General features: G+C 38.6%; 1 protein-coding gene across 1 annotated transcript in view; it reads left to right on the top strand.

Annotated features, from left to right (window-relative positions):
* Positions 1-9,177, top strand: part of LOC126416806 (xylulose kinase-like) — a 137,562-nt gene extending 128,385 nt beyond the window's left edge. Inside the window, exons 12-13 of the mRNA XM_050084680.1 lie at positions 981-1,124; positions 2,283-9,177. Of these exons, the coding sequence (XP_049940637.1) occupies positions 981-1,124; positions 2,283-2,354 (216 nt within the window). The 3' untranslated portion in view covers positions 2,355-9,177. The remainder of the gene's footprint in view (positions 1-980; positions 1,125-2,282) is intronic.
* Positions 9,178-26,176: the final 16,999 nt, after the last annotated feature.

Genomic DNA, 26,176 nt, shown 5'->3' with positions numbered 1-26,176 from the left:
AACACATAACATGGATCTGCCAGTGGCAAGAAGCAGCCAGTGGCATCTTCTAGTGCTATGGCAGATGATGGCAACACACAGAGGTAAACTCTGGACCTTTGCCTGGAGAGCAGCAGCTGGTGGCAGGGAGCCCCCAGCAAATGGAGCCAGTTGGTTGTCCGTTTGTGGCTTGGGCCATGAAGCTGCAGCAAGTTTCTCGACAGATGGTCTCATAGAGGTGTTGGTGTAGTATTGGCAGCATCATCCAGTACAGTTACACCAATTATGACTGTGTCTGTAGAGCATTGTCAATCTTGTGGTGGCAACTGACACTTAGCAGATGATGTAATATGACCCTGCTGTGCCAATAACCTACTCGGCTGGGCTCGTGGTTTAAATACAGCTGTTTGGAGTTGATCATGCTGTCAGTAGCTGACCTCTGTCACATTTCTAGATCAAGCAAAAATTTGCTGAAAGGGGCCCAGTTTCCTAAGCTCAGGTGTCATCGTGCAGAATGAAGTCAGTGTGGAAGCAAGCACACAGAATATGGTTGCTATTGTTGACAGATCATCTACCATGACCTGGTGCCCTATATGCAGCACTGGATGCTGGCTTTGGCCTGTGCTATTACAATATACTTGTATTTCTAATGGTAATTAATCCTGGTTTCCAGATTTTAACAGATTCAACTGTTCTACACTAACCTCTGTATTTCTAGATATAACTGTCATATCAGCAAGGAAAGAAAGATAACTGAATCTCCTGTATGGAATTTGTCCAGTAATCCCATATTATATCATTAATTTTCTCATTTACAGAAGACTGATGTATCTGTTTCAGTTTATGATATTGCTGCAGATATGTGTTGGAAGTTGTATTTTATTTAGAATGAATACTTGATTAAACTGAAGCTAATTCACAGTTTGCTTATCCATGTCATAGTTATTTTCACTGGAACACTGTGATATACAATTTTGCTCAAATAATTCTGTATAATGTAGGATATAGTGAACTCTGCAGTCTTGGGGGCTGCATATCAAGCCAAGCATGCTATAGTTCATGCCTCTGGAAGTTCCTTCAAAGAAATGGTTTCACATTTAGGCCACCCTCATCTGGTTTGTCAGCCTCATCGTGATGCTGCTTCTGTAAGTATTATTATTTTATACTTACAATTTATGTTATTTATAAGAATCTCAGACTGTTCATATTTTCTTATTTTGTCAGATTGCATGATCATTTGAATTTTGTAAGATATTGTGAAGTATTTAATAGTTCTGTAAATTAGAATGGTTTGAAAAAATGACTGTCCTTATACCTCCAAATGTGATATTGCAGTGCCTGTGTTGGTAAGTAGTATGGTGCAAGTTTCCTTCAATATGCATGCTTGTTTGAAAGAACAGGCATTGCAGTGACTATAACCATAATAAAATACATGAACTGTATTTACAGCTGCAATTACTGACAACTTTCTGCTGTATAATGGAATGACAACAATGAAAATATGTTCTAGTCCAGGACTCATAGCCAGATTTCCCATTTTAAACGATCTCTCATCTTAACTGTTTTGGCTCACAGCATAAATCCCAGCTGGCACAAATCTTCATTGTTGTCATTCCATTATACAGTTGAAGGTTATCCCTATTTGCAACTGCAAATACATGTCATATACTTCAAAACATGGTATAATTAATTGAAGTCGATACCAGGCCTGCTGCCATCTGTTTTCAAGCCAAATAAATACCATGCATTGAGACAGATTATTTGAACAGTACAAAATATTGTCCTTCTCTTATAAAAGAAGAAAGCTTAGAGTTTAACACAACCTTTGGGCTTGTGTCTTCTTTACCATTTGACATTTGCTGTTGCAGTTAATGATATACCATAAATGATGTGGTCCCTGGTCCAGCTCCCATTGTTTCATTGTGAAGTTTGTAGATGTCTGTTCCATGTCCACCCTTACAATAACTGCTTGTCAATTGCAGCAGGATTTGTTTCCCTCATGATTATAACTTTTCACTCCATTACTATAAAATAATTTTCATCATTGTTCTTAAACTAGCATAAATTTGGAAATTTTCATAATATACAACTCTGGTTTTGTTCAGTGTAGTTTTACTGAATGTTTGGAATATGTGTTGACAATTCAACATTTATTTCATTTCTTATCTACTAAAACTGAAACAATTTCTGCCAGTTATTTGTTACTGCTTGTTTATGTGCATAATTTTTTATGATTAAGCTGTATTTTTAACAAAATAGATTTTTAATTACCCATCATATAACAAATGATATTTTGATTTCAGATATATGATCCAATGCTGAAACGGTACCGAAACATAATACAGGCAATTACCAATGACCATCAAAAATTATAACCACAATCTTCACCATCTATTTGCTATTTATGTGTTGATAGCAAATTATTAATACCTCAGATGATTTTCTGTCTACATGAGATTCTTGTTTGTGCAATACTTACCAGATAAAACTGTTAGTATTTTTTATTATTAAGAACACCAACTATTTTGTTATTGGGTTGTGCTATAATGTATCTAATAGCTACTTGTTCTCTAAGAGTTGCTTTAACATTGTGTTCATTTTGTAAAAAGAGAAATTGCAACAGGACGATATTCAGAGTGATCTACATTGTTATATGTGTGTAATTTCTGCATTTATCATACACATTTATCAAAGAACTATTTCCTATTGCTCAATGGCAATATTAGTATTTTGTAATATTGACAGATTTAAATTGGCAGCAAAAAATTAAGATTTGCATTGTGAACATGGTGTATGTGCTAAAAGCTAACTGTATCATTTAAAATGACATAGAGGAGGTAAGAGTAAGTCTGTTTCACATGCTGACCTGACCTTGAACTTTGTCCTTTTTTTTTAAAGGAATGGCAGCTCATTAGCTCATTAGTTTTGTGGAGGTGAGAGGGATGGAGGAAGTAAAGCACAATTTCTTTTAAAAAAACTTCTTTCTTTTGCATCTTTTCCCACATCAACATAGGGTTGGCATAATTACTTATGGATTTGGCATGACTAATTTAATGAGTGGCAGGATGCCTTTCCTGTCACCACTCTTACACACTCTTACAGGTATGTGTAACCCCGACTGCCTTCAAGTAGTGTGGAAGTGAGTAAAAGTTTCTGAATGTTTGTGAATTGTCTAACTGAGGTGGGACTTGGGTAGAAGCCCAGTATTTGCCTAATGGGATGTGGGAAACTGCCTAAAAACCACATCTGGACTGGCTGGCACACCAGTCCTCATTATTAATCTGTCATGCATATTCGATCCCGGGCCGGCACAACTCCCTGTCCCAGAAGCGGTGCTTTAATGCAAATGTTACAAGATGATGATCTTGTGCACTGTGGGCCCAGTTCTCATGGGCACCCAGTAACTGAAGGTTCTTCTTCAGTTCACTTCCTTGCTCTTCCAGTAGGGTGAGCTCTTTCAATTATTCCCAAATGCACAACTTTGGCCTGACACCTGTCTGGCCCCCAACCAATGTGCCCTGCCAGGCTTATTCTCTGCTCTTTCATTTTGTGAATGATGTTTAGTTGTTTCTTCAGGTCATGCAGTTCCTGGTCTTTTTGATGTCCACAAGTTTTGTCTTCGCAGGATGATCCAAAAATCTTTCTCATGATTTTCCTTTCAAAGATCAACAGGTTCTTTTCATTTTTTGTGGTGCTTAATGTTTCTGTCCCTCATAATGCTGCCAGTACTATCACTGCATTATACACTTTAAGTTTGGTCTTAACTAACAGATTTTTTGATGACATTAGGTGTTTCAGACTGAAATAAATTTTAGGTGCTTTGACAGTACATTGATTAATTTCTGTTTCAGGTCATTATGCCTGCTGAACCATGTGCCAAGCTACTTAAAAGTTTCAACTCTCACTGTGTTTCATATTCCAACACATAACTAGGCATTATTAGAGGTTTCTATGGATACTTTTATCATTTGAGCCTTCTCTTAAACATGTCCAGTCTTATTGGCATTCTTTGCTAAGTTCTCTATGGTTTCTGCCATTCTCTCTCTGACTCCGTTGTGGCTGCCATGTCAACTGTATATCCCAATAACTGCATTCTTCAGTTTAGCTTCACCCCTTTGTCTTCTTCTTTCATTTCCAGAATTACATTCGCCGGGCCAAATTGAAAAACAATAGGGAAATGGCGTCACCTTGTCTCACACCTGTTCTGATGCTGAATTGCTTGGATAACTTGCTGTGGTATCTCACCTTAGCTTCTGTCTCTGCTGTCTACACCTTCAAACGTTAATTAATATCCTTGGCATGGCAAGCTCCCTCAGGATGTTGTACATGCTTAATGTGTTTATACTATTATAAGACTTTGAGAAATCCACAAATGTAATCAGGAATTGATGGTTGAATTCTCAGCACTTCTCCCAGACTTACCTCATTGTCAAAATTTCATCCACAGTTGATCTTCCTTCCTGAAAACCTGCCTGGTACTCTCCAGCAATGTCTTCAGTGAAAGGCTTCAGCTTTTCAAGAATTATTAGTGATAAAACTTTGTGTGGTGTGCTTAGATAAGAAATACCTCAGTAATTCCTTTTACTGTTCTTTTTGTGCAGTGGGATGATAGTAGCTGATTTCCACTCTTTCAGGATCATGTCCTTTCTCTATACTTCACTTACAAAAATATATCACTCTTTCTGAAGTGTTCCACCTTCCATCTTTGACATCTCTGCAATTATCCTGGTGCCTCATTATTATTCAGTTTCTTAACTGCTCTGCATATGTCCTGTTGAATTACTTGAGATTATTCTTTCTGTACACCCTCTGCAATTCTTCCTTCATGGAAGACATTTTCAGGATCTTCAGCATTCAACAACTTGCCTCCACCTATATAAAACATTCGCGAACATCTTGCCATGTCAGTTCAGGGTAAAACCTCAAGCTTATGATATTTACACCATTGTTTTCATCAGGAGTAACTGATTGCAAAACTGATGGTGTGGTGGCATTATACATCCCAAAGACAGCTTCTGATTTTTTGGTAGTTGTGTCATGCCGTCGCAGATGGTGTCAGCATCGGTTCTGGCAGCACCACCACTCCCATCATAGCATAAACATAGCAAAGAATATCTCTGGCTCTTCTCTGCATCAAGAGCTTGCTTCCATGCACCAATTAGATTATATCCGCCGTCTCAGTTGAAGGTCTTCTCACACTTTCATATTTCTGCAGCCTGTTTAAATCTTCCCATTGATCATTAACACTTCTTTCATTACTTCAGATTTGTTATGAACTCTGATATTATTATGCTGGTGATACAACTCTGGATCCTTAAGCTTCTCAACTTCAAATTGTCTCTTGACCCTGTTGTTCCTCCTTCTTTTACAACACAACTGAAGTTGTAGTTTGTCGAGTACTAGATAATGGTCTGTGTCTGTATCAGCCTGTCTGTAGGATCTAATACTTGTCATATACTTTTCGTTCATCTCATCTTTATGCATATGATCTGATAGATGGCATTACCAGCTGAGGAAGTGCAGGTACTTTTGTGTATATGTTTGCGAGGGAAGGTCATCTAGTTCACCAGAAGGTTCTGGCTAAGCCTAAAACTGATGAGATGCAGTCCATAGGAAGAAATAGGGAAAAAATTAAATGAATGGGACTATAAATATCTAAGAATTAAATACAACAACCATAACAGACAGATAAGAGGAAAAAAATTGGAATGAATCAGTAAGAATAAATGTGGAAACCAAGCGAGTGCAGTATAAAAACAATTATGGAAAAGAGAATGATCATGTGCATTAGGAGGGTATTGAGTGTGTTGAAGATGTGTGTTTGCATAGTTATACAGCAAGTGAATACACAACAATAAAGTACCATTACAACAACTGAGCCTCTTCAATTGTGTTTGCAAATTTACTTCAGTGAAGATCAGTAACAAGGAAATCCAGCTTTGTTAGTGGTAAAAGTATTATTCTGCAGTGAGAAACAAGAATTTGTCAATATGGAGTCAGGGGATGGATAGTCAAGGGTGGTGGGAATAGCTAGGAGAATCTAGGAGAAACTTCTAGGAGATGGAAGTATGACAGTGTAAATACAAAGGGAAGAGAAAATGAAGTAAAGACGGCTATCTCAAATGAGTTAGTCAAGATAACTGAGATGCAGAACATCTGTTGTAAGGTATAAAACTAGATAAATTTAAAGCTGGACAGGTATTTTGAGGATTAATCACTGCAAACCTTTAGAAAAAGTGGTCTATGGTGAAAGACAAATTAAAATGTTTTATTTAATCTGTGGGTTTACCTTCTATTTGGTGTTAGAAACATTCCTTTTGAAATACTGGCAAATTCAAGTCAGAGCAGCATGTAGCAGAAACTATATGAGTAACTAATGCACCTATTTGATATAAGACTGAGTTTTCATAACAGACTATGTACACCTAAGTTCATAAGTGAAGGAATCTACGAGATTCTCAAAACGGGAGGCATGATGATGATAAATGCACATAAATCTGACCTGTAAATGTTGTAACATGTGATATAATGTTATAAATACAAGATGTACTTGAAAACTGACCAGGGACTGTGGGGAGCTCTTACTCTGTGTCACATCCACCTGCCAGTGACACGGAGAAAGTCAGTACTAGGTATGATACCCTTGCATGGCAGTACAGGATGCAAATGGTTCTGTATAATGTGGATTAGTCTATCCAGTAGATAATTCCTCTAACTGCTTGATTGGCACCCAGTGTAAGTCAGCATTGGTAATGTGTTGGTGGCATGAGGATTGTAGTTATTTGGCGGCTTAGAGAACCCTATGCATGTTCCAATTAACTCTGAAGAGTGTACTGTCACTCTAGATTCATAATGCCCTCACAATACAGGTAGTACTTGTCTTCTAGGCCAATCTTGTGTAGTAAGGCATAATAGTCTTTCTGATGTACGTCAGGGTTAAATGTACGATAAAAAGGGAACATAAAGAATTGCAGGGCATCACATCTATAAGCTGCAGCCATCACATTTGCCCTGTGAAACACATGTAGTGGTATAAGTGTTCCTGACATGATGCTCTCCCAATCGAGGATGCTGAAAACGCCATACTGGCCCCTTTTCACAGTTATGGCAGGGTTTTAACACTTACCAAGGGTAAACACATAGGAAAAGTCACTTTCTGGGCTTAAACATAGCAGTCGCATGGATAGGTGACTGCCAACACTTGCTAAGTGGGCATGGCACTGTACTCATTGAGCCATGTGGGGAACACAGCTGATGAGTTGCTAGTATTGTGTTGCAGCGGCCAGAAACTAAGTCCGAATTCAAGGTCAAGTGCAGTAAAACGCGTAAGACACAATACTCACCCACCGTCCCCTCTCCTAAACTCAGTAGTCCACCCAAACAGTACGTACACTGTTTAAATAAATTATTTTTAAGCAATTATTAGTTATCAATGCCGTAATCTCCATAAGAATAACACAGACCGGAAGTGAATTCTTCTGCAACACGGATCAAGTAAATATACGGGTGACCTTGAGCGGGACTTAGCCGCAGAGCGAGGCTGCTGCGCAACACGCGTCCTAGTAGCAGCATTGTTGCACCATTGTTGCGCGTCCCGTATATTTACTTGATCCATGTTGCAGAAGAATTCACTTCCGGTCTGTGTTATTCTTATGGAGATTACGGCAGTGATAACTAATAATGATGATATGATGACCCAGAGGATGCAGTGATGTCTCAAGTCAGAGCTATTGCTGTGCCGGTTTGATGTCTGTGGGTGCATAAGTAAAGATAACAATTCTGGCAGTAGGCTGTGTCACATCTTCTACACACCTATCTTCTGGTATCCTCTCCACAGCTGGACACATGGGGCTTAAGGCAGCTGGAGACTTATCTTCTAATAATGCAACACCAGTACATAGTGGCATCCAGAGGTGCTCACTATGTCATCCTCCTAACATTACATCTTAAATGCAGTGTGTTAGACACACAAAACATGGAATTAGAATCACTATATCTAAGTGATACAGAGTCACATGATACATCACATGATTTCCTCCCTACTATCCAGGCACAGTTTAGTCCATCATGATGAAATATTTTTTAATGGCACTCAAAGAACCCTTTATTTATGGACACGAGTGTATTTTAGGATTCTAGCTTTTAACTGTTATATTTAAACAATGGTTGTGAAATTTTATCACTCTAAATTCTCCATAGTTTCTAGACAACTTGTATTTATGGAGGAGCTTGTGAAGTGGTCTTTTTTAACCTTAGTTTTTAATTGATTCAGTGTCTTATTGTGATAGATCTCACAGAGAAGGATAATTTTGAGATTGTTTTATAACAGCTTGATATCAGTTTTTGTGTTTAAGTGTGCAATGTGAAAGCTGTCTAATGTAATAGTAAAAAAAAAGTATTCCAAATACTGCAAAATATTTCTTTGCTTCAAGTACATGATGTGTGTTGAGGCAGAAACTTAACTACAGACAATGTTCACAGCAACATTCTAAGTGAGCTGTTTGCATGTAAGAACTACAAGCAGGTATTATTACAGTGTCACCAGTACCTGGAAGGCCATACAGTGCCTCTTTGTCTCTTACTTTTGCTTCTTATCTTTCAGTCTGGCTGTCTCTCCGGATAGTATAGTTTCATTGTTAAATTTTAATTTAATATGTCTGGATATCCCACATTTGTTTGATTATGAAAGCTGCTCTTCCTCTTCTACATCTTCACATTTTTCTCCTTTTATAATATTTTTCATTTTGTTTATGGTGAAAAACCTTCTGATGCTGAAATATTGAAACTTACCTTTAACAGTTTCATGGCAGCTACTGATTTTTCTGCTGTTTATAACTAAGAGCTTTTGTTTCCTCAGTAATACCATTCACAATTGTGTCTTTGATGTTTGTGTTAGCTTTACACTAAGGAGTTTCATGTATATTCATAATGTTGCAAAACTCACCACTGGTAAAGTGTTATGCATAATACATTATCTGAAAAATTGTAGAGTTAAAATTATTGGTTTTCATTTTGAACAGAAGTTGCTAATTTTAATTGTAATTTATTCTTGTTCATCTAATGGTTGTACTTTAACTAAATGTGCACTTAATGATGTAGCCAAAGATTTTAATACAGTTGACACTGTGACTTTAATAGATTTTTGATAGCTTTTATATTTTACTTTTGTGGCAATAAATAATAATAAAAACTCAAAAATATCACTTTATTACTATCTTTTCTTGGTGAAAATCATAATGGTAAAGATGAAAGTCCCTGTTTCATGTGAGTACAGAAGAAATGTACAAAATATTTCAAAAAGAAATTTGAAATTGAGTGTTGATTCTAGAAATATGATTTTAGATTCACTTTACAATAATGAACAGAATAAATTTAAATTTTTGTATATATTATTACTTAACAGAAGTTATTAATTTCTGTGTCACTTCACTGATTGCAAAATTACTGGTCATATAGAACTTACCTAAGACGTTTAGTAAGATTATGTCCCCAATTGTGTAGCAATCATATCTACATTACCATATTTTTTGCAACAGATATCATCTATCTGAAAACCTTATTGCATGTTGTTGACTAATTACAATTAGTCACCTACAAATCACCTTCATATTATTTTCCAAGAATAATTTTCACTAATAAAAATGCCATAGCACAAAGGACAACACTTTTAAACTCAAGAAATTCTATGTTCTGCCGAATCATTTTGATTTACAAGCTATTTAAGCAAATCAACACCACGTAGAAACCACAAAACACTGTCTTTTCTTAAATAAGTAGATTAAACTCAAGAAATAAATCAAATTCATTACTGCATTGAATGAGAGGATAAACTGCTACAACTTTAATGAGAATAAATAAATAAAATGGATATCAGTATAAATAATGCCAGTATCAATTTTATGTAAAATACTGCATTTATAACAATGATGCAGTTCTTATGGTGTGTTATCACAACTATTGCTACAAAATTATGACAAATATGAGCAGCAGTGCAAGGAAACACTAGGAAGGAAATGGTTAAGAAAATCAAAATTGCTTCGCTGGGTAGTAGTAATCATGGTGTGTGAATTTCAGAATAGGCCTGTTACCGTAACAAATAAAAAGTAATTATCTGGAGATGTCAGCAGGGTAGTCTATGATTTATGCTCTAGGGAGAAAAAATGTTTTATAAGTAGTTCATATTGGGAGCGCAGGTAGTACTTAGTTTGGACATAAGCCTCAATAATTCAACAGTAAATGTATCAGACATCCATAAATTCTTTGCAACACTAGTCTTATATAAAGTTCCTTCTGAGCAATATGAAAGGCTTTGGATCAGTTGAAGTATGCAGACCTGGAAAATTCTTGCAATGAACAGCAGATTACATCTTGCATAGAACAATAAGTATAGAAAAGCACATCTAACCATCAAGATATAACAGGACTCTTGAATAAAATGGATGAACTTCTAATATTAATACCAGCAAGCAAGTTGACTAATGGGACATCATCAAATGTGATAAGGTCATCAGAAATTAACTTGGAAATCACATAAATTGAATATGTACTGGAGAATTGGTACAATTTAATTTTCTTTTCATATTCAAATTGAATATATACCACTTGGTGTGGGTTCCTGTAGTCAAGTCCTAGTTCATGAACCACGTGCAACGTATGAGTGGCCAAGTAAGTGGTCCCGACAGTCGGGATCCAGTTACTTCGAATAAGGCTGGGCATCTCGGACATATTCTGAGTCGTGGTCACCTTTGTGCTCATGCAGCAAAGACTACCAAATCCACCGGTTAGTCCCTCAGCCGTTAGGGGTAAAACCCAATGGGACTCGGGGCAAGTAAGGCTAGCAACCTGCTTCCCTGGTACTTTAAATATGATGCTGGCAACAATCAGAGCAAAATGCCTCGGACCTTTGGAGGTGACGGAGTCCCACCTCTAACTGACAAACCAGGGACTCCTAAGATACGACTTGGCAAACAAATAGTAATGAGATGGGGAGCTATTAATATCAATGGGAAGAAGGTAGAGCTGGCAGAGGCTGCAAGTAAGATGGGGCTGGACGTTTTAGCTGTTAGTGACATTCGGGTAAGGGGTGAGAAAGAAGAGGAAGTGGGAGAATACAAGGTCTACCTGTCAGGAGTCAAAGCAGGAATAACATAATGGGGTGTAGGGCTTTACATCAGGAAAGAAATGGAGCCCAGCATAGTTGCAATAAGGTATGTAAACGAACGACTGTTGTGGATAGATTTGACAGTGTCTAGCAAGAAAATTAGGATTGTGTCAGTATATTCGCATTGTGAAGGGACAGATCAAGATAAGATGGATAGTTTTTATGAGGCACTCAGTGATGTAGTTGTTAGAATAAAGGACAAGGACAGTGTTCTGCTCATGGGTGATTTTAACGCCAGGATTGGAAATCGAACAGAAGGGTATGAAAAGGTTATGGGTAAATTTGGAGAGGATATGGAGGCCAACAGGAACGGGAAACAACTCTTGGATTTCTGTGCCAGTATGGGCTTAGTAATCACAAACTCCTTTTTTAAACATAAGAACATTCACCGGTATACTTGGGAAGGCAGGGGAACCAGATCTGTCATTGATTATATAATAACAGGTCAGGAATTCAGGAAGGCTGTTAGGGACACACGTGTATTCAGGGGATTCTTTGATGACACTGATCATTATTTAATCTGCAGTGAAATTGGGATTGTGAGGCCAAAAGTGCAGGAGGTCAGGTCCATATGTAGGAGGATAAGAGTGGAGAAACTTCAGGATAAGGAAATCAGGCACAGGTACATAACAGTGATCTCAGAAAGGTACCAGTTAGTTGAATGTAGTCAATTACAGTCATTGGAAAAGGAATGGACAAGGTACAGGGACACAGTACTAGAAGTGGCTGAAGAATGTCTTGGAACAGTAGTGTGTAAAAGTAGGATGAAGCAAACAGCTTGGTGGGATGACACAGTCAAGGCAGCCTGTAAAAGTAAAAAGAAGGCCTATCAAAAATGGCTACATACTAGAACTCAGGTAGACAGAGAAAGTTATGTTGAAGAAAGAAACAAAGCCAAACAGATAATTGCAGCATCCAAGAAGAAATCTTGGGAAGACTTTGGAAACAGGTTGGAGACTATGGGTCAAGCTGCTGGAAAACCATTCTGGAGTGTAATTAGCAATCTTCAAAAGGGAGCTAAGAAGGAAATGACAAGTATTTTGGACAGGTCAGGAAAACTGCTGGTGAAGCCTGTGGATGCCTGGGGCAGATGGAGGGAATATTTTGAAGAGTTGCTCAATGTAGGTGAAAATACGATCAGTAATGTTTCAGATTTCGAGGTAGAATGGGATAGGAATGATGATGGAAATAGGATCACATTTGAGGAAGTGGAGAAAATGGTCAATAGATTGCAGTGCAATAAAGCAGCTGGGGTGGATGAAATTAAGTCAGAACTCATCAAATACAGTGGAATGTCAGGTCTTAAATGGCTACACAGGATAATTGAAATGGCTTGGGAGTCAGGACAGGTTCCATCAGACTGGACAAAAGCAGTAATCACACCAATCTTTAAACATGGAAACAGAAAAGATTGTAACAACTACAGAGGTATCTCTTTAATCAGTGTTGTGGGTAAAATCTTCTCAGGTATTGTTGAAAGAAAAGTGCGAGTATTAGTTGAGGACCAATTGGATGAAAATGAGTGTGGGTTTAGGCCTCTTAGAGGTTGTCAGGGCCAGATCTTTAGCTTACGGCAAATAATGGAGAAGTGTTACGAGTGGAACAAGGAATTGCATCTATGTTTTATAGATCTAGAAAAGGCATATGACTGCGTTCCTAGGAGGAAGTTATTGCCTGTTCTATGTGATTATGGAATAGGAGGCAAACTTTTGCAAGCAATTAAAGGTCTTTACATGGATAGTCAGGCAGCAGTTAGAGTTGACGGTAAATTGAGTTCATGGTTTAGAGTAGTGTCAGGGGTAAGACAAGGCTGCAACCTGTCTCCACTGTTGTTCATATTATTTATGAATCATATGTTGAAAACAATAGACTGGGTGGGTGAGATTAAGATATGTGAACACAAAATAAGCAGTCTTGCATATGCGGATGACTTAGTTGTGATGCCAGATTCGATTGAAAGTTTGCAAAGTAATATTTTAGAGCTAGATCAGAAATGTAAGGACTATGGTATGAAGATTAGCATCTCCAAAACGAAAGTAATGTCACTGGGAAAGAAATATAAACGGATTGAGTGCCAAATAGGAGGAACAAAGATAGAACAGGTGGACAGTTTCAAGTACTTAAGATGCATATTCTCACAGGAAGGCAACATAGTGAAAGAACTGGAAGCGAGGTGTAGCAAAGCTAATGCAGTGAGCGCTCAGCTACGATCTACTCTCTTCTGCTAGAAGGAAGTCAGTACCAAGACTAAGTTATCTGTGCACCGTTCAATCTTTCGACCAACTTTGTTGTATGTGAGCGAAAGCTGGGTGGATTCAGGTTACCTTATCAACAAGGTTGGGGTTATGGATATGAAAGTAGCTAGGATGATTGCAGGTACTAGTAGATGGGAACCATGGCAGGAGGGTGTCCACAATGAGGAAATCAAAGAAAAACTGGTAATGAACTCTATAGATGTAGCAGTCAGGGCGAACAGGCTTAGATGGTGGGGTCATGTTACACGCATGGGAGAAGCAAGGTTACCCAAGAGACTCATGGGTTCAGCAGTAGAGGGTAGGAGGAGTCGGGGCAGACCAAGGAGAAGGTACCTGGATTCGGTTAAGAATGATTTTGAAGTAATAGGCTTAACATCAGAAGAGGCACCAATGTTAGCACTGAATAGGGGATCATGGAGGAATTTTATAAGGGGGCTATGCTCCAGACCGAACGTTGAAAGGCATAATCAGTCTTAAATGATGATGATGATGATGATGATTCAAATTGAAGCTCCATGGACTACATATTAACATTAATTTTCAGTGTTCATGCCTTGTTCTCCTATCAACTTTGATGTTCTGCCAGTATAGTGTCAGTTTGTCACTCTCTGTGTTCTGTAAGTACCAACGTAAATTTATTGTAATTATCAGATGTATTGCTGCTTGGATGCTACGTACACCAAATGCCAGTAAAATCAAATAAGAAAAATACTTGCACAGGGTGCTACGTCTACAGCACTGCATAAAGTTCTGTTGTACATGTTCCAACAACCCTTGATATTATTTGAACTATGTCACAGGCTTCAGTCTCCTCACGTGCCTCATAAAATTTTCATGTGATTGGGGGATCTAATTATCTATAATGAATGCCATTTGCAACAAGCTGCATAAATATTCAGTCAGATGCTAATAAGATTTCAAAGCGGTGCAAAGACTGGCAATTTGCTTTAAATGTTCAGAAATGTAAGGTAGAGGGACTGTGAGGGTAGCAAAGCAAAAATTAAATCCTTTACAACATTTTCAATTGTTTCTTTACAAAAGAAAATCCAGGAGATATGGCCCCCATTTTAATCCTCGTACCAATGAAAAGATGAGTGAAATAACTATTAGTGTCAGTCATTTTGAGAAACAAGTAAAGTCACTAAAAATGAATAAAGCTCCAGAGACCGATGGAATCCCAGTCAGATTCTATGCTGAATTTTCTGCTGAGTAAGCCCCTCCTTTAACTGTAATCTGTGATAGATCCCTCAAGCAAAACGATCGCACCTGTTTATAAGAAGGACGGTACAAGTGATCTACAAAAAACACAAAACTACCATCCAGTACCCTTGATGTTGATTTGTTGTAGAATCTTATAATGTATTGTCAGGTCAAACATAGTAAGATATCCCTAACAGAGTGACCTGCTCCCTACCAGTCATCATGGATTCCATAATCACTGATCAACCCAACTCCCACTTTTCCAACATGACACACTGAAAGCTTTGGATCAAGGCAATCTGGATGCTGTATTTATTGATTTCTGAAAAGCATTTGACCTTGTACCATATCTACATTTATTATCAAAAGTTCAATCATATGAAGTATCAAGAGAAATCTGTGGCTGAATGGAGGTTTTCTTGGCAGGAAGAACGCAGCAAGTTATCTTGGATGGAGCATCATCAGCAGGTATAGAAGTAACTTTTGGCATGTCCCAGGGGAGTGTGTTGAAACTTTTGCTGTTTATGTTGTATATTAGTAACCTTGCAGAAAATATTAATATTAACCTCATACTTTTTGCAGATGATGTAGTTAACTATAATGAAGTGCAGCTGCTTAAATATTCAGTCAGTCTTGATAAGATTTCAAAGTGGTGCAAAAACTGGAAATTTGCTTTAAATGTTCAGAAATGTAAAATTGTGCAGTTCACAAAATGAAAAAAGTCGTATTCTATGACTATAGTATCAGTGAGTCAGAGTGGAAATCAATCAACTCATACAAATACCAGGGTGTAACACTTTGTAGGAATATGAAATGGAATGATCATGTAGGTCCAGTCACGGGTAAATCAGCTGCTATACTTCAGTTTTTTGGTAGAATACTGGGGAAATGCAATCAGTCTACAAATCACTCTTGTTACCCACCCTAGAATATTTCCCAAGTCTGTGGGGCCTGTGCAAATAGGTCTAAAAAGAAATATTGAATATGTACAGGGAAGGGAAGCTTGAATGGTCACAAGTTTATTTCATACATGTGGGAGTGTCACAGAGATGCTGAAGAAAGTGATACTTCTGCCTCCCATAGAGACAGTGAGTACAAGATTAGATTAATTATAGCATGCACAGAGGCATTTAAATAATTATTCTTTCTGTGCACCATACATGAATGGAATGGGAAAACTCTGTAATATCTGATACAATGGGATGTACCCTTTGCCATGCACTTTACAATGGTTTGCGGAGTATGCACATAGATACAGATGTAGTAATCAAGTGGAGTTTGATCAAATGAATGAGATGGTCATGGAACTATATAACTCTCAAGGAACATCTGACACAGGTGTTCATGGCCAAACTAAGCTGAGCTCTATCACATACAAGCTACATGATGCATAAGGGTCATGTGAGGTTTCTATCAACAATGTTAGGAGCATGTTACTCAGTAACACAGTATAAATGGTTGCAGCACAGAGAAGAGCAAGAAGATACAATAAAAGGCATGAACATTAGGGCATAACATCCCTTTAAAGAAAAGATCATTATATTTGGAACACATGCTTGGACTGAGGAAGAAAATCACCCATATACTTTTCAAAGGAACCATTCTAGAATTTTCCTTACGTGATTTAGGGAAACTGCAAAAAATCTGGACAGTCAGATGAGGTTTTGGACCACCATCTTCCAGACTGTGAGTTCAGTGAATTGGCCACTGCACCACCTTGCTTTATAAACAGGTATTAATCTATAAACCAGTCACAGACTATGGTTACCCATCAGTAACAGCTCTTTATAACAGTAGCATGTGGATCCTCATCAGCCTAGACAAAACTATTTGCAATTACTGAAAATTCTGTTTTTGTTGTCAGAAGCTTCAGCTGAGAAGAAACATGTGCAGGAAACTGAGGGTCCATCACACAACACTATAGCATCTATTGGCTGAAGACGGCACAAAGTCTGAAGAAGATTTCACTTTCCATGATAATAGTGGTGTAACTACTCTTCTGATATTTCTTTCCATACTGTTCTCTATGCAACACACATTTTATTTGTAACTGATTGAATGTTTATTGAAGCCACCATTAGTGCTTTGTTCCCTGAGATAATACTGTATGCAGCCTAAGTTTTCTGCAAATAAATTCACCAGACAAAATAATACTCACCACATTAAAGAGCAGACTGGTCACACTGAAGCACACTACTTACTGTAGAACTGGGAGCTCATGACCACTCACCCCTGATGTACATTATGGCAGTGAGTTCATGTATGATATGTGCCTGTCAGTTGTATAGAAATTGCATAGTAGGATGGGTATACATAGGGATTTGACAGAGTGGCAGAAAGGAGCTGTCATGTTTAGAAGTGCCCACGACCACAACGTGTGTGAAGTTGTCTGGTTTGTTGGTAAATTGATGCAGACTGTCCATGTCTATAAGGAGGGGTGTACCATTTGTAGCCATGTAATGTGGTGTAAGAGCAGTGTTCTTAAAAATATTCTAATCATCAGGGACGGGAGATACTTGCTACATCTTATCAATGACTGTTTATTTAAAAAATGACAGGAATTGGCACTGTCAGTGAATGCAGTTCCATCTTAACTGGTTTCCTAGTGAACATGGTGAAAGGAACAGCATATTATGGACATTATGAGTGTGGTACCTTTCAAAAGGCCATGGCTTGCAGCAGCACGTAAAGCTGCTCATCTTGAATTGACCAAATAGCTCAGAAACTAGACAAGTAACTGACTGGAGGCATATAATGTGGTATCACAAGTTGTGGTTTTGCCTCGGCATGCTGTTCAATGAGGCATTTAATCTACAAGATGCAGAAGCTGTTGTTCAGCCTGGAGATGGTTCTCTGGTATTTTAGTGGCGTTTTTTGTACCTTGACTTGGGCCAATCATTCAAGTTACCATGTAAATGAAATGGGATGTTTATTTCAACATTCTCAGTGACCAACTGTTGCCCTATCATCTAAATCTCCACAATGAGTATCTTGTTGGCACCCACATCTTCCAGTACAATAGCCATGTTTGCATGACCTCATGCATATCTTCTTGATTTGACAAGAACTCAGGCATCCCATGGCACCTCACCTGGTCTGCAAAATCACCCAGTCATGAAGTGTGAACAACGTAGAATAGAGTCCTATCATTCCAAGCAGGAGATGGCAGACATGGTATTTTAAGGTTAAACCCATTATTTTAATTGACAGGCAAGTATCATGAAAGTGAAATCTTTAATGGTGCATTTCATCTGATGAAATGTTGAGCAAACTATTCCAGAAACTTGCAGACATAGGATCATTTGTAACAAGGTTGAGAGAGCACAACAAACTTACACACTTTGCATGATGAATATGGTGATGAACATGAAATAAGTGTGCAAAGAGACACAGCTGTTGAAGGCATGAACTAGACTCTTGCATGGCCAATTCTGCATGAGCAGATGATTTATCTATATCATTTAGAGCATGTGCAAGCTGTCGGGACAAGACCACAATACCAGATACAGTTCAGCCAATGTGAGCATTCAAGATCCACAGTTCACAGTTTTCAATTTATTTATGGATGAAGCAAGATTCATACAGAGTGAGATAACTCATTATCATAACATTCATGCATGGGCAGATGCAAATCTTCAAGCAGTCATGGAAGCAAGGTATCAGATTTGCTTTAGTTCCAATATATGGGCAGCAACTGTGGCTGACATGATTCGTAGGGCCATGCACTTCACAGGATAATTTAACGCATGCTGTTTATTACTGGACACAATGCCTAACACAAAAGTTTAATGAGTGATAGGTTAGTTGAGGAGGCCCAGTACCATGTCCTCTTCTTTCATATGGCTGTAATCCCTCAGATTAAAAATAAAAGTCCTTCAATTAAGAGCAAGCACATCATAACTTTTTTACTGCATTGGTGCTTCTGTTTACTTATTATTTTTAGTCCAATGAACCCCTGTGTTTATGAAACAAGCTCGTGGTTTGTATCCTTAATATCCAGAACTCAGAATTGTAATGCATAATATGTTGTCAGGCATATGTGATGCCTACCTTGCACAAGGCATTCATAAATTAGATGACTGCAGTGAGATAAACTTCCCTCCAGTGATAACTGCCCAATACCACAACCTTCTGGGGCCTAGAAGGGCCACAACATAGAACAGCATTCCTCGTGCAGAACAGCTGCTTATAGTGTGAGCAAATACAAGGACACTAGATATTGTGCCGTACTGAGAAAGTCTGAAAATTAATTTAAGGCTGTTGTTACACCTGGTGTACACCCCCCTAGCAATTTGCCACCTGAGTTGATACTGGACACAACCTGTGTTACCCTTACAAAAATATAAGCTCACCTGGCGAAATACAAGGGTTGCCCAGAAAGTAATGTATCACTTTTTTTTTTCTCTGCTGAACACAATGCTACAAATGGGAAATGTTATGTATGTGTTATTTGAAGTCTCCTGAGTGAGCCCACCAAGTTTCTGTCGCTCCTGACAGGTAGCGTAGCTGCAGGACACTTTCAAAATGGCATCTGTAGGTAATACAAATTGCAAGCAGCATGCCGTCATTGAATTTCTCACTGCAGAGAAAGAAACTGTGGAAAATATTCGCAATATTCACAAACACTTGTGCAAAGTCTATGGAGCATATGCTGTCAACAGAAGTACAGTTAGTCACTTGGCAGGGGGTGGGGGGTGAGGTCATCAGAAGGTGGTTTGGTGGAGCTCCACGATTTGTAACAGTCGGGGAGACCATCCATAGTTGTCACACCTGACACACCTGAACTCACCCTCTCAGACTTCCATTTGTTTGGGCCATTAAAGGATGCTATTCGTGGAAGGCATTTTGAGGATGCTGAGGAGGTGATTCATGCAGTGAAGCACTGACTCCGCCACCACGACAATGATTGGTACTGACAGGGCATACAAGCCCTTGTTTTGTACTGGAGGAAGGGATGGAGATTATGTGGAAAAACAGGGTGTGTAGATAAAAACACCATTCTTTTGTATGTAATTCTCATTATGTTCAATAAAGAATTGTAGAAGAAAAAACTGCAGTGCATTACTTTCTGGGTGACCGTCATAGTAATTTCCCCCTTAAAAGAGAACAGTGGTCATTTTAGAAGGCTGCAAATGGTGTAGAAATGGTGCCAAGCAGTCCACCACTTACCTCGGTCATAACAGTTAAGTGGTGTGCTTGTGTCGGTTGGCACTATGGAATTAGCTTAATGACATGGTTTGATATGGAGGCATGACAGAACAGCAGAAAGGAGCTATTGTATTTTGATGCACCCATAACCAAACTGTGTTTGAAGTTGCCCATTTTGTTGGTGACTCAGGGCAGACTGTCCAACATGTTTACAAGAAGTGGTGTGCCACTTGGAGCCACGCAACAAGCGCAAGAACAGATGTCTTAAAAATAACCTAACTGCCAGGGACCTGAGATGATTATGGTGCCATTTCAGTGACAATTAGTTTCAGACCCAACAGAAATTGCTATTGTCAGTAAATGCAGCTCCAGCTCAAGCAATTTGTGAGTGAACTCCGTGAAAAGAGCTGCATGTAATGGACATTTGGTGTCAAGCACTACGGCTCACAGTGAAAATTAAAGTGGCATGTCTTCAATGGGGCAAACAACACAGAAACTGGACAGCAGCTAAGTGGAGGCATGCATTAAAGTATGACAATTTACTATTTTGCCTTTTTATAAAATGATGCAAGATGTGGAGTACACCAATCAACCAACGAGACATTCAAGCCACAGTATGCGCAGGATATAGGTCAGGCCATGACTTGCACTGACTCAATCAGATTACCATAAATACGAATGAGTATGTTTATTTCAACAGTCACTGAGACCAAGTGTTGCCCTTTCTTCTACTTTTGTGTGATGGGTGATGGGTAATTCTGTTTTCAAAGATAAACAACAGCTGCGTTCACAGGACTGAACACATACATTTGTCTGAAAAAACTAAAGCATCCTATCACATCTCAATTGGCCTGATAAACCACATGACCTTAAAGAAAATGTCTGAGACGTTTTGGAATAGTGGCTGAAATGTGGCAATCAGTTACTTGCAGTTAGGTAAATCTATGTGCTGTAATCATTAATGATTGGCTTCGGCTGGATATAGCACATCTGAAGAAATTTGTGATTATCTTCCTAGTTGAAATGAGGCCATTATGAAAGGTAGATGTTGTGTTAGTTGATATTAGCATGGTGTTTCCTTGATACGACTAAAGTTTTTTTTTTTTTTTTTTTCAACTGCTTGATGATTACTCATTTACTTGTCGACTAGCTGTTATGATCTGTGGACACACATTGCATGAAGATTGCAAACAATGTTGATCCCCTGCTGGATTCATTTATAAATAACAAAAGCCTTCATCTTAAACCTGAAGGACTCTGAAGAGGATACTGATGACAATACTTGAGGGGTTACTCTTCCACAGACTATGCATACTGACTTAGGCTGTGGTCACTGTGGCATCGACATCAGGGATTCTGTTGGTGACTGAAATCATCCAGATCTGGATGATCTTTCCAAAACAGTAAGGAGGTAGGCAGAAAACCGTTTGGAACCAACATGCATGTACATGCATAGTCTCAGTGCAATCAATCTCGGGGCTCGAACATACAGACTTCATATGACAGTTGGTGGAATTCAGAATAGTTTTCCATCTCCATTCAAATTGGGTAACATCATTTTTTGCAAAATTTGGATTATGAGAAACACATAAGTTTAAAACAAGTTTAGTCTAGGCTGGTTTATGGCCCTAGTGACACAAGTAACCACTGAGGTGCCAAGCTCAGAGAGGTGCTGGAAGCACCCAAGTGCAAAATTTGAATACAGAATGTAGGCTTATGGTAATTAGTAATGAAAACTGACAGAGATTGTGTGAAAACTAATTTGAGGTCTCTGTTTCATCTACTGTATAACCTCAGTAATGGTTTGCCACCTGAGATGATACTGGACACAATCTGTGTTATGCTTATGAAGAGATAAACTTTCCAGACAAAATATTAGTTGTCCCCTTCAAAGAGAACTCTGGTCATTTGAGAGGGCTGTGCATGGCACAGAACTGATACCAAGCACTCATATCACACTGCACCACTTACATAAGTCATAACAGTGAAGTGGAGTGCTTGTGTTGGTTGGCTGTATGGAGTTAGTGGAATGAGATGGTTTTCACATGGAGGCATGACAGAATGGTAGAAAGGAGCTGTGTTGTTTGGATGTGCCTATAACCAAGCAGTGTATCATGTTGCCCATTTTGTTGGTGTCTCAGACAGACTGTCCAACTTGTCTACAAGGAATGGTGTACCACTCGGAGCCATGTGACACTGCATAAGAACAGCCGTCTTAAAAATATCCTAACCAAAAGGGACCTGAGATGATTATCACGCCTTTTCAGTGATAATCAGTTTCAGACTCAACAGAAATTGCTATTGTCAGTGAATGCAGGTCCAGCTCAAGCAACTTCTGAGTGAACACCGCAAAGAGCTGCATGTATAGGACATTTGCGGTTGCGCAGCATGGCTCACAGCGAAAGTGGCATGGCTTCAGTGGGACAAACAACACAGAAATTGGCTAGCACCTAAATAGAGGCATGCAGTGTGGTGTGACAAGTTATGATTTTGCTTTTTTATAAAATGATGCAAGGTGTTGAGTTTGCCAATCACCAAATGAGTCATTCAACCCATAGTGTGTGTAGGGCATGGGTCAGGCCATAACTTGGACTGACTCATTCATGATGGATAATTCTGTCTTCCAAGATGGACAACAGCTGTGTTCACAGAGCTGAACACATAGTGTGTTTGACGAACACTAAGACTTCCTATTACACCTCGATTGGCCTCATAAATGACGCAATCTTAAAGGAAATGTCTGGGGTGTTTTGGAACATTGGCTGAAATGTAGCAATCAATTACTTGCAGTTTGTTAAAGCTATGTGCTGTAATCTTTAATGAGGAGCTTCAAATTGGTACAGCATATATGAAGAAAGTTTTGATTTCAATTGCTTGGTGAATTGCAGTCACTGTTGAGAGTAGACTTGTGTTACATGGTATTACCAAGGTGTTTCCTTGATGCGACTAGTGCAGCATGCTTATATGGTGCCAGGGAACCAATTCAAAATGTTTAGGGTGGTATTTTAGACACTTAGGTGGAATATGGCGAAATTCAGGAATGAAAGAGATTTGCTGGTGGAAATAATAAGTTCCAGTGGGTGGAAACAGCCTATACTATTGGAGGGAAAACACTGCACTTCTTTCCAATGACTCAGAATGAGTGAACTCTGGTGTCTCATTGCTGATATCTGAGTTTTTCAGTGAATAATTGTCTGAGTCATCTTTTCCCATTGCAGTCTGATTAGTCATTCACTGGTCAGCTAGCTGATCTGATCTGTGGACTCACTAATGTTTACTGGAATATTTTTGCTTGTCTTATCATATATGTTCATACATCTGAGTTTTCATTATTAATTGTGATCCACCCCGTTGATCATATTCAACTCAGTGTCAAAAACTTGCCTACAAACACAGACCGCTTGATGTGATCTTTAAGAGGAGGCAGGAGACACCTGATATCAAGCATCCTTACAAGCAGTTAGAGATGACACATAGCCAAATTTTATATGATCATAGATGAGAATGGCTCCATTGGTGTGTGCTCACTGAGTTTCCATAGCATCATCCTTGACACAATCCAAGCTTGTGCTCCATCTTTAATGACTTCGATGTTGATGGGATGTTAAACCCAAAATCAACTCCAAATGATATGGCACAGTGGTTAGTACACTGGACTCATATTCAGATGGTAAATGGTTCAGACCAGTGTCTGGCCATCCAGAGTTAGCTTTCCCATGATTTCCCTGAATTGTAACAGGCAGATGCTGGCATGGTTCATATGAAAGGGCACAGCTGATTTCTTTTCTCATCCTTGACACAATCCAAGCTTGTGCCATATCTTTAATGACTTCGATGTTGATGAGATGTTAAACCCAATCTTCCATCCTTTATTTTTTTCCTAAAATCAGCTCTCACCATAATGGCTATAGGGAACAGACAAATGATTAAAATTGACCAGGTAAATGAGCATGCAGCACCATAGTGATTCAAGAACTTTTGAAAGTGTTAGAAGAGTGGACCTCCACATATAGGAGCCATATTACAGGAATGGGGCTTTACCTCATATGCCACATATGGCACAGATTACAATCATCTAGCGGCTGCCACTGCGGTGCTGGATAAAAATATAACAATAACAAGGATACATCAATGGTGCAATGAACATGTGGTGATGACAGAAATAATGACTGCCTTAGGATAATTTTACATAACTAATCAATATTTCCAAAATGGTCAGGAGATAAAATGCCAGCAATACTGGGTTGACATGACTGAAACATTTTCATAATAGGTGCAAAAGTGAAATCAACATTGTGGCATAGCAGAATAACAGATAGGACTCAGCCTTCAAGACTCTATATAAGAACTTGGACTTAATGTCATGAATAGGCCACTCAACCTGCCTAATTTCCAAAATCAGGCAAGTGTTGCAACAAATATAAATGTCACCCTCACAATCTCAAAAGTCAGTGACGACATTTGAAACAAGGAGGACTGTGACAGATTTACAAGTGACCATAATCTCATTTATTTCATAATTATAGCCACAGATATTGACTTGGGTACTAAGATCCAGTCCAAGGCAATATATATTCTATGCAAATCCAATTGGGAATGTTTAAATGTAAAATTCAAGATGCAGCCACTGGAAGGAAGCAGATTTGCTGTCGATACCAAAACTAACGCACTGGTGCGAGCATTGCAGAATGCACAAGACCAAGGCAATCCCAACATTTGTCAGAAAGTCAAAAGGATTTAAAATTTACTGGAGTCTCACCCTACAGTATTTAACATGCACAGCAAGGCAGGTGAGAAGAAACTTCCAGGGATCCTTGAGGAAAACAGAATGATGATGACTGCTGAGTGCCTATTGAGCAGTCAAACAACAATATAAAAAACTATTACACCTAACAAGAGTAGAAAAATGGGAGGCATGTGTCAAGGACCAAATGGCAGCTGATATTTGGGGTTTCCCATACGAACCTGTAACAAACAACGTTCAGTCACCAACTGTATAATGAACCTTGAGACAATCTGATGGCACAATAATGTCAGATAGGGAGACATGAATACAATACCTACTGAGAACACTAATGCCAGATGACACAATGATGGAAGGCACGGAGAACCATCAGTATTTTCACTCTGAATTATTAGAGGAGCATGTGAATAATAGAATTGTTATTCCATTTGCCCAGGAAGAAGTAAAGCTGCCAATAATGAAGATAAAGAAGATAGAAGAAGTGTTGCACTAGCTAATAGACCAAATTGTTCCATATTTAACAGTTATTACACAAATGTCTCTTGTAGGGCCTAGAATCTGGAAAATGATGAATGTTATTATACTAAAAAAGGGAGAAGACAAAGATCCATAAAACATTAAAGGACCAATTTGTTTGGTAAATGCTCTAGCTGAAGTACAGGAAACGTTTCTGTGCCACCACCTGAGGGATCATGGACAGATAATTGACAGGAGCCTACTGCTATACACTATCAGTAAACTCTAATCTACTGAGGATGCAGTAAATCACATAATGCATACTGTGAACACATGAGATGACTAGTATTTTACAGGCATACTGACTTATATAGCTGAGGCATTCGTTAATTTATGGTGGCCTGCCCTGTTCAAAAGACTGAGCAGATGGACTGTCCCTGATGTCTCCTGAAAGCCTATGAGATTACTGCACAGGTGGGCAAGTGAAACTAGAATGCCCCGAAAGAACATTGTATCATCTGTTTGTGGTCCAGAGCTTTAGGATATTGGCATAGAGCAATTACAGAATCATGACAGTAAAATCATTAGATGAATGTCGGCCAAAGAACCCGAGACAGAAGCTAATAGGCAATTTGTCAATAACAGAATCAGCTTCATAATATGATTACATAGAAGATCTGCTAATTATAGTATTTGCCAACACAAGGAGTAAATTTGAGGAAAATATCAGGTAAGTTCTTGAAACAATTAGTAAATGATGTGTAGAAAGTAAACCAGCAGTAATAGCATACAATTAACAGTTTATGTATTACTAATACGAATGTTTTCAAGATCAAGAAACCCCACAATCGGAATAAATGACCAACCTGTGAAGAGAATAGAACCTAAGTATAAACAATGACAAGAAACAAAACTTTAATGCACATGTAGAAATCATTTACCTTAGAGGCATTAAAATTCTGAACAAAATAGCAATTGGCCAAAGAAGTCATCAGCTGCCTCTATGTGCAATATGAGTCTACCATAATGCAATCTTAAATTACTGTTGAGGGCTACAGGTCGAGCATATGGGCTCATAGAGCCACAAAGATAAAGACAGCACAGGTTCTTAGGTGATCACAGAGAAGTGTAGTCCTGTGCATGCACTACCACTTGACCTAGTCATAATGAACAGAGATGCGGAGTACTGGCTCATAAAGCGCACATATGATAGGGTAAATGAGATAAGAAAAT

Source organism: Schistocerca serialis, chromosome 8, assembly GCF_023864345.2.
Source record: "Schistocerca serialis cubense isolate TAMUIC-IGC-003099 chromosome 8, iqSchSeri2.2, whole genome shotgun sequence".
Classification (NCBI taxonomy): Eukaryota; Metazoa; Arthropoda; class Insecta; order Orthoptera; family Acrididae; genus Schistocerca; species Schistocerca serialis.
Note: the sequence above shows the minus strand (reverse complement) of the source record. Positions and strands in the feature narration are given on the sequence as shown.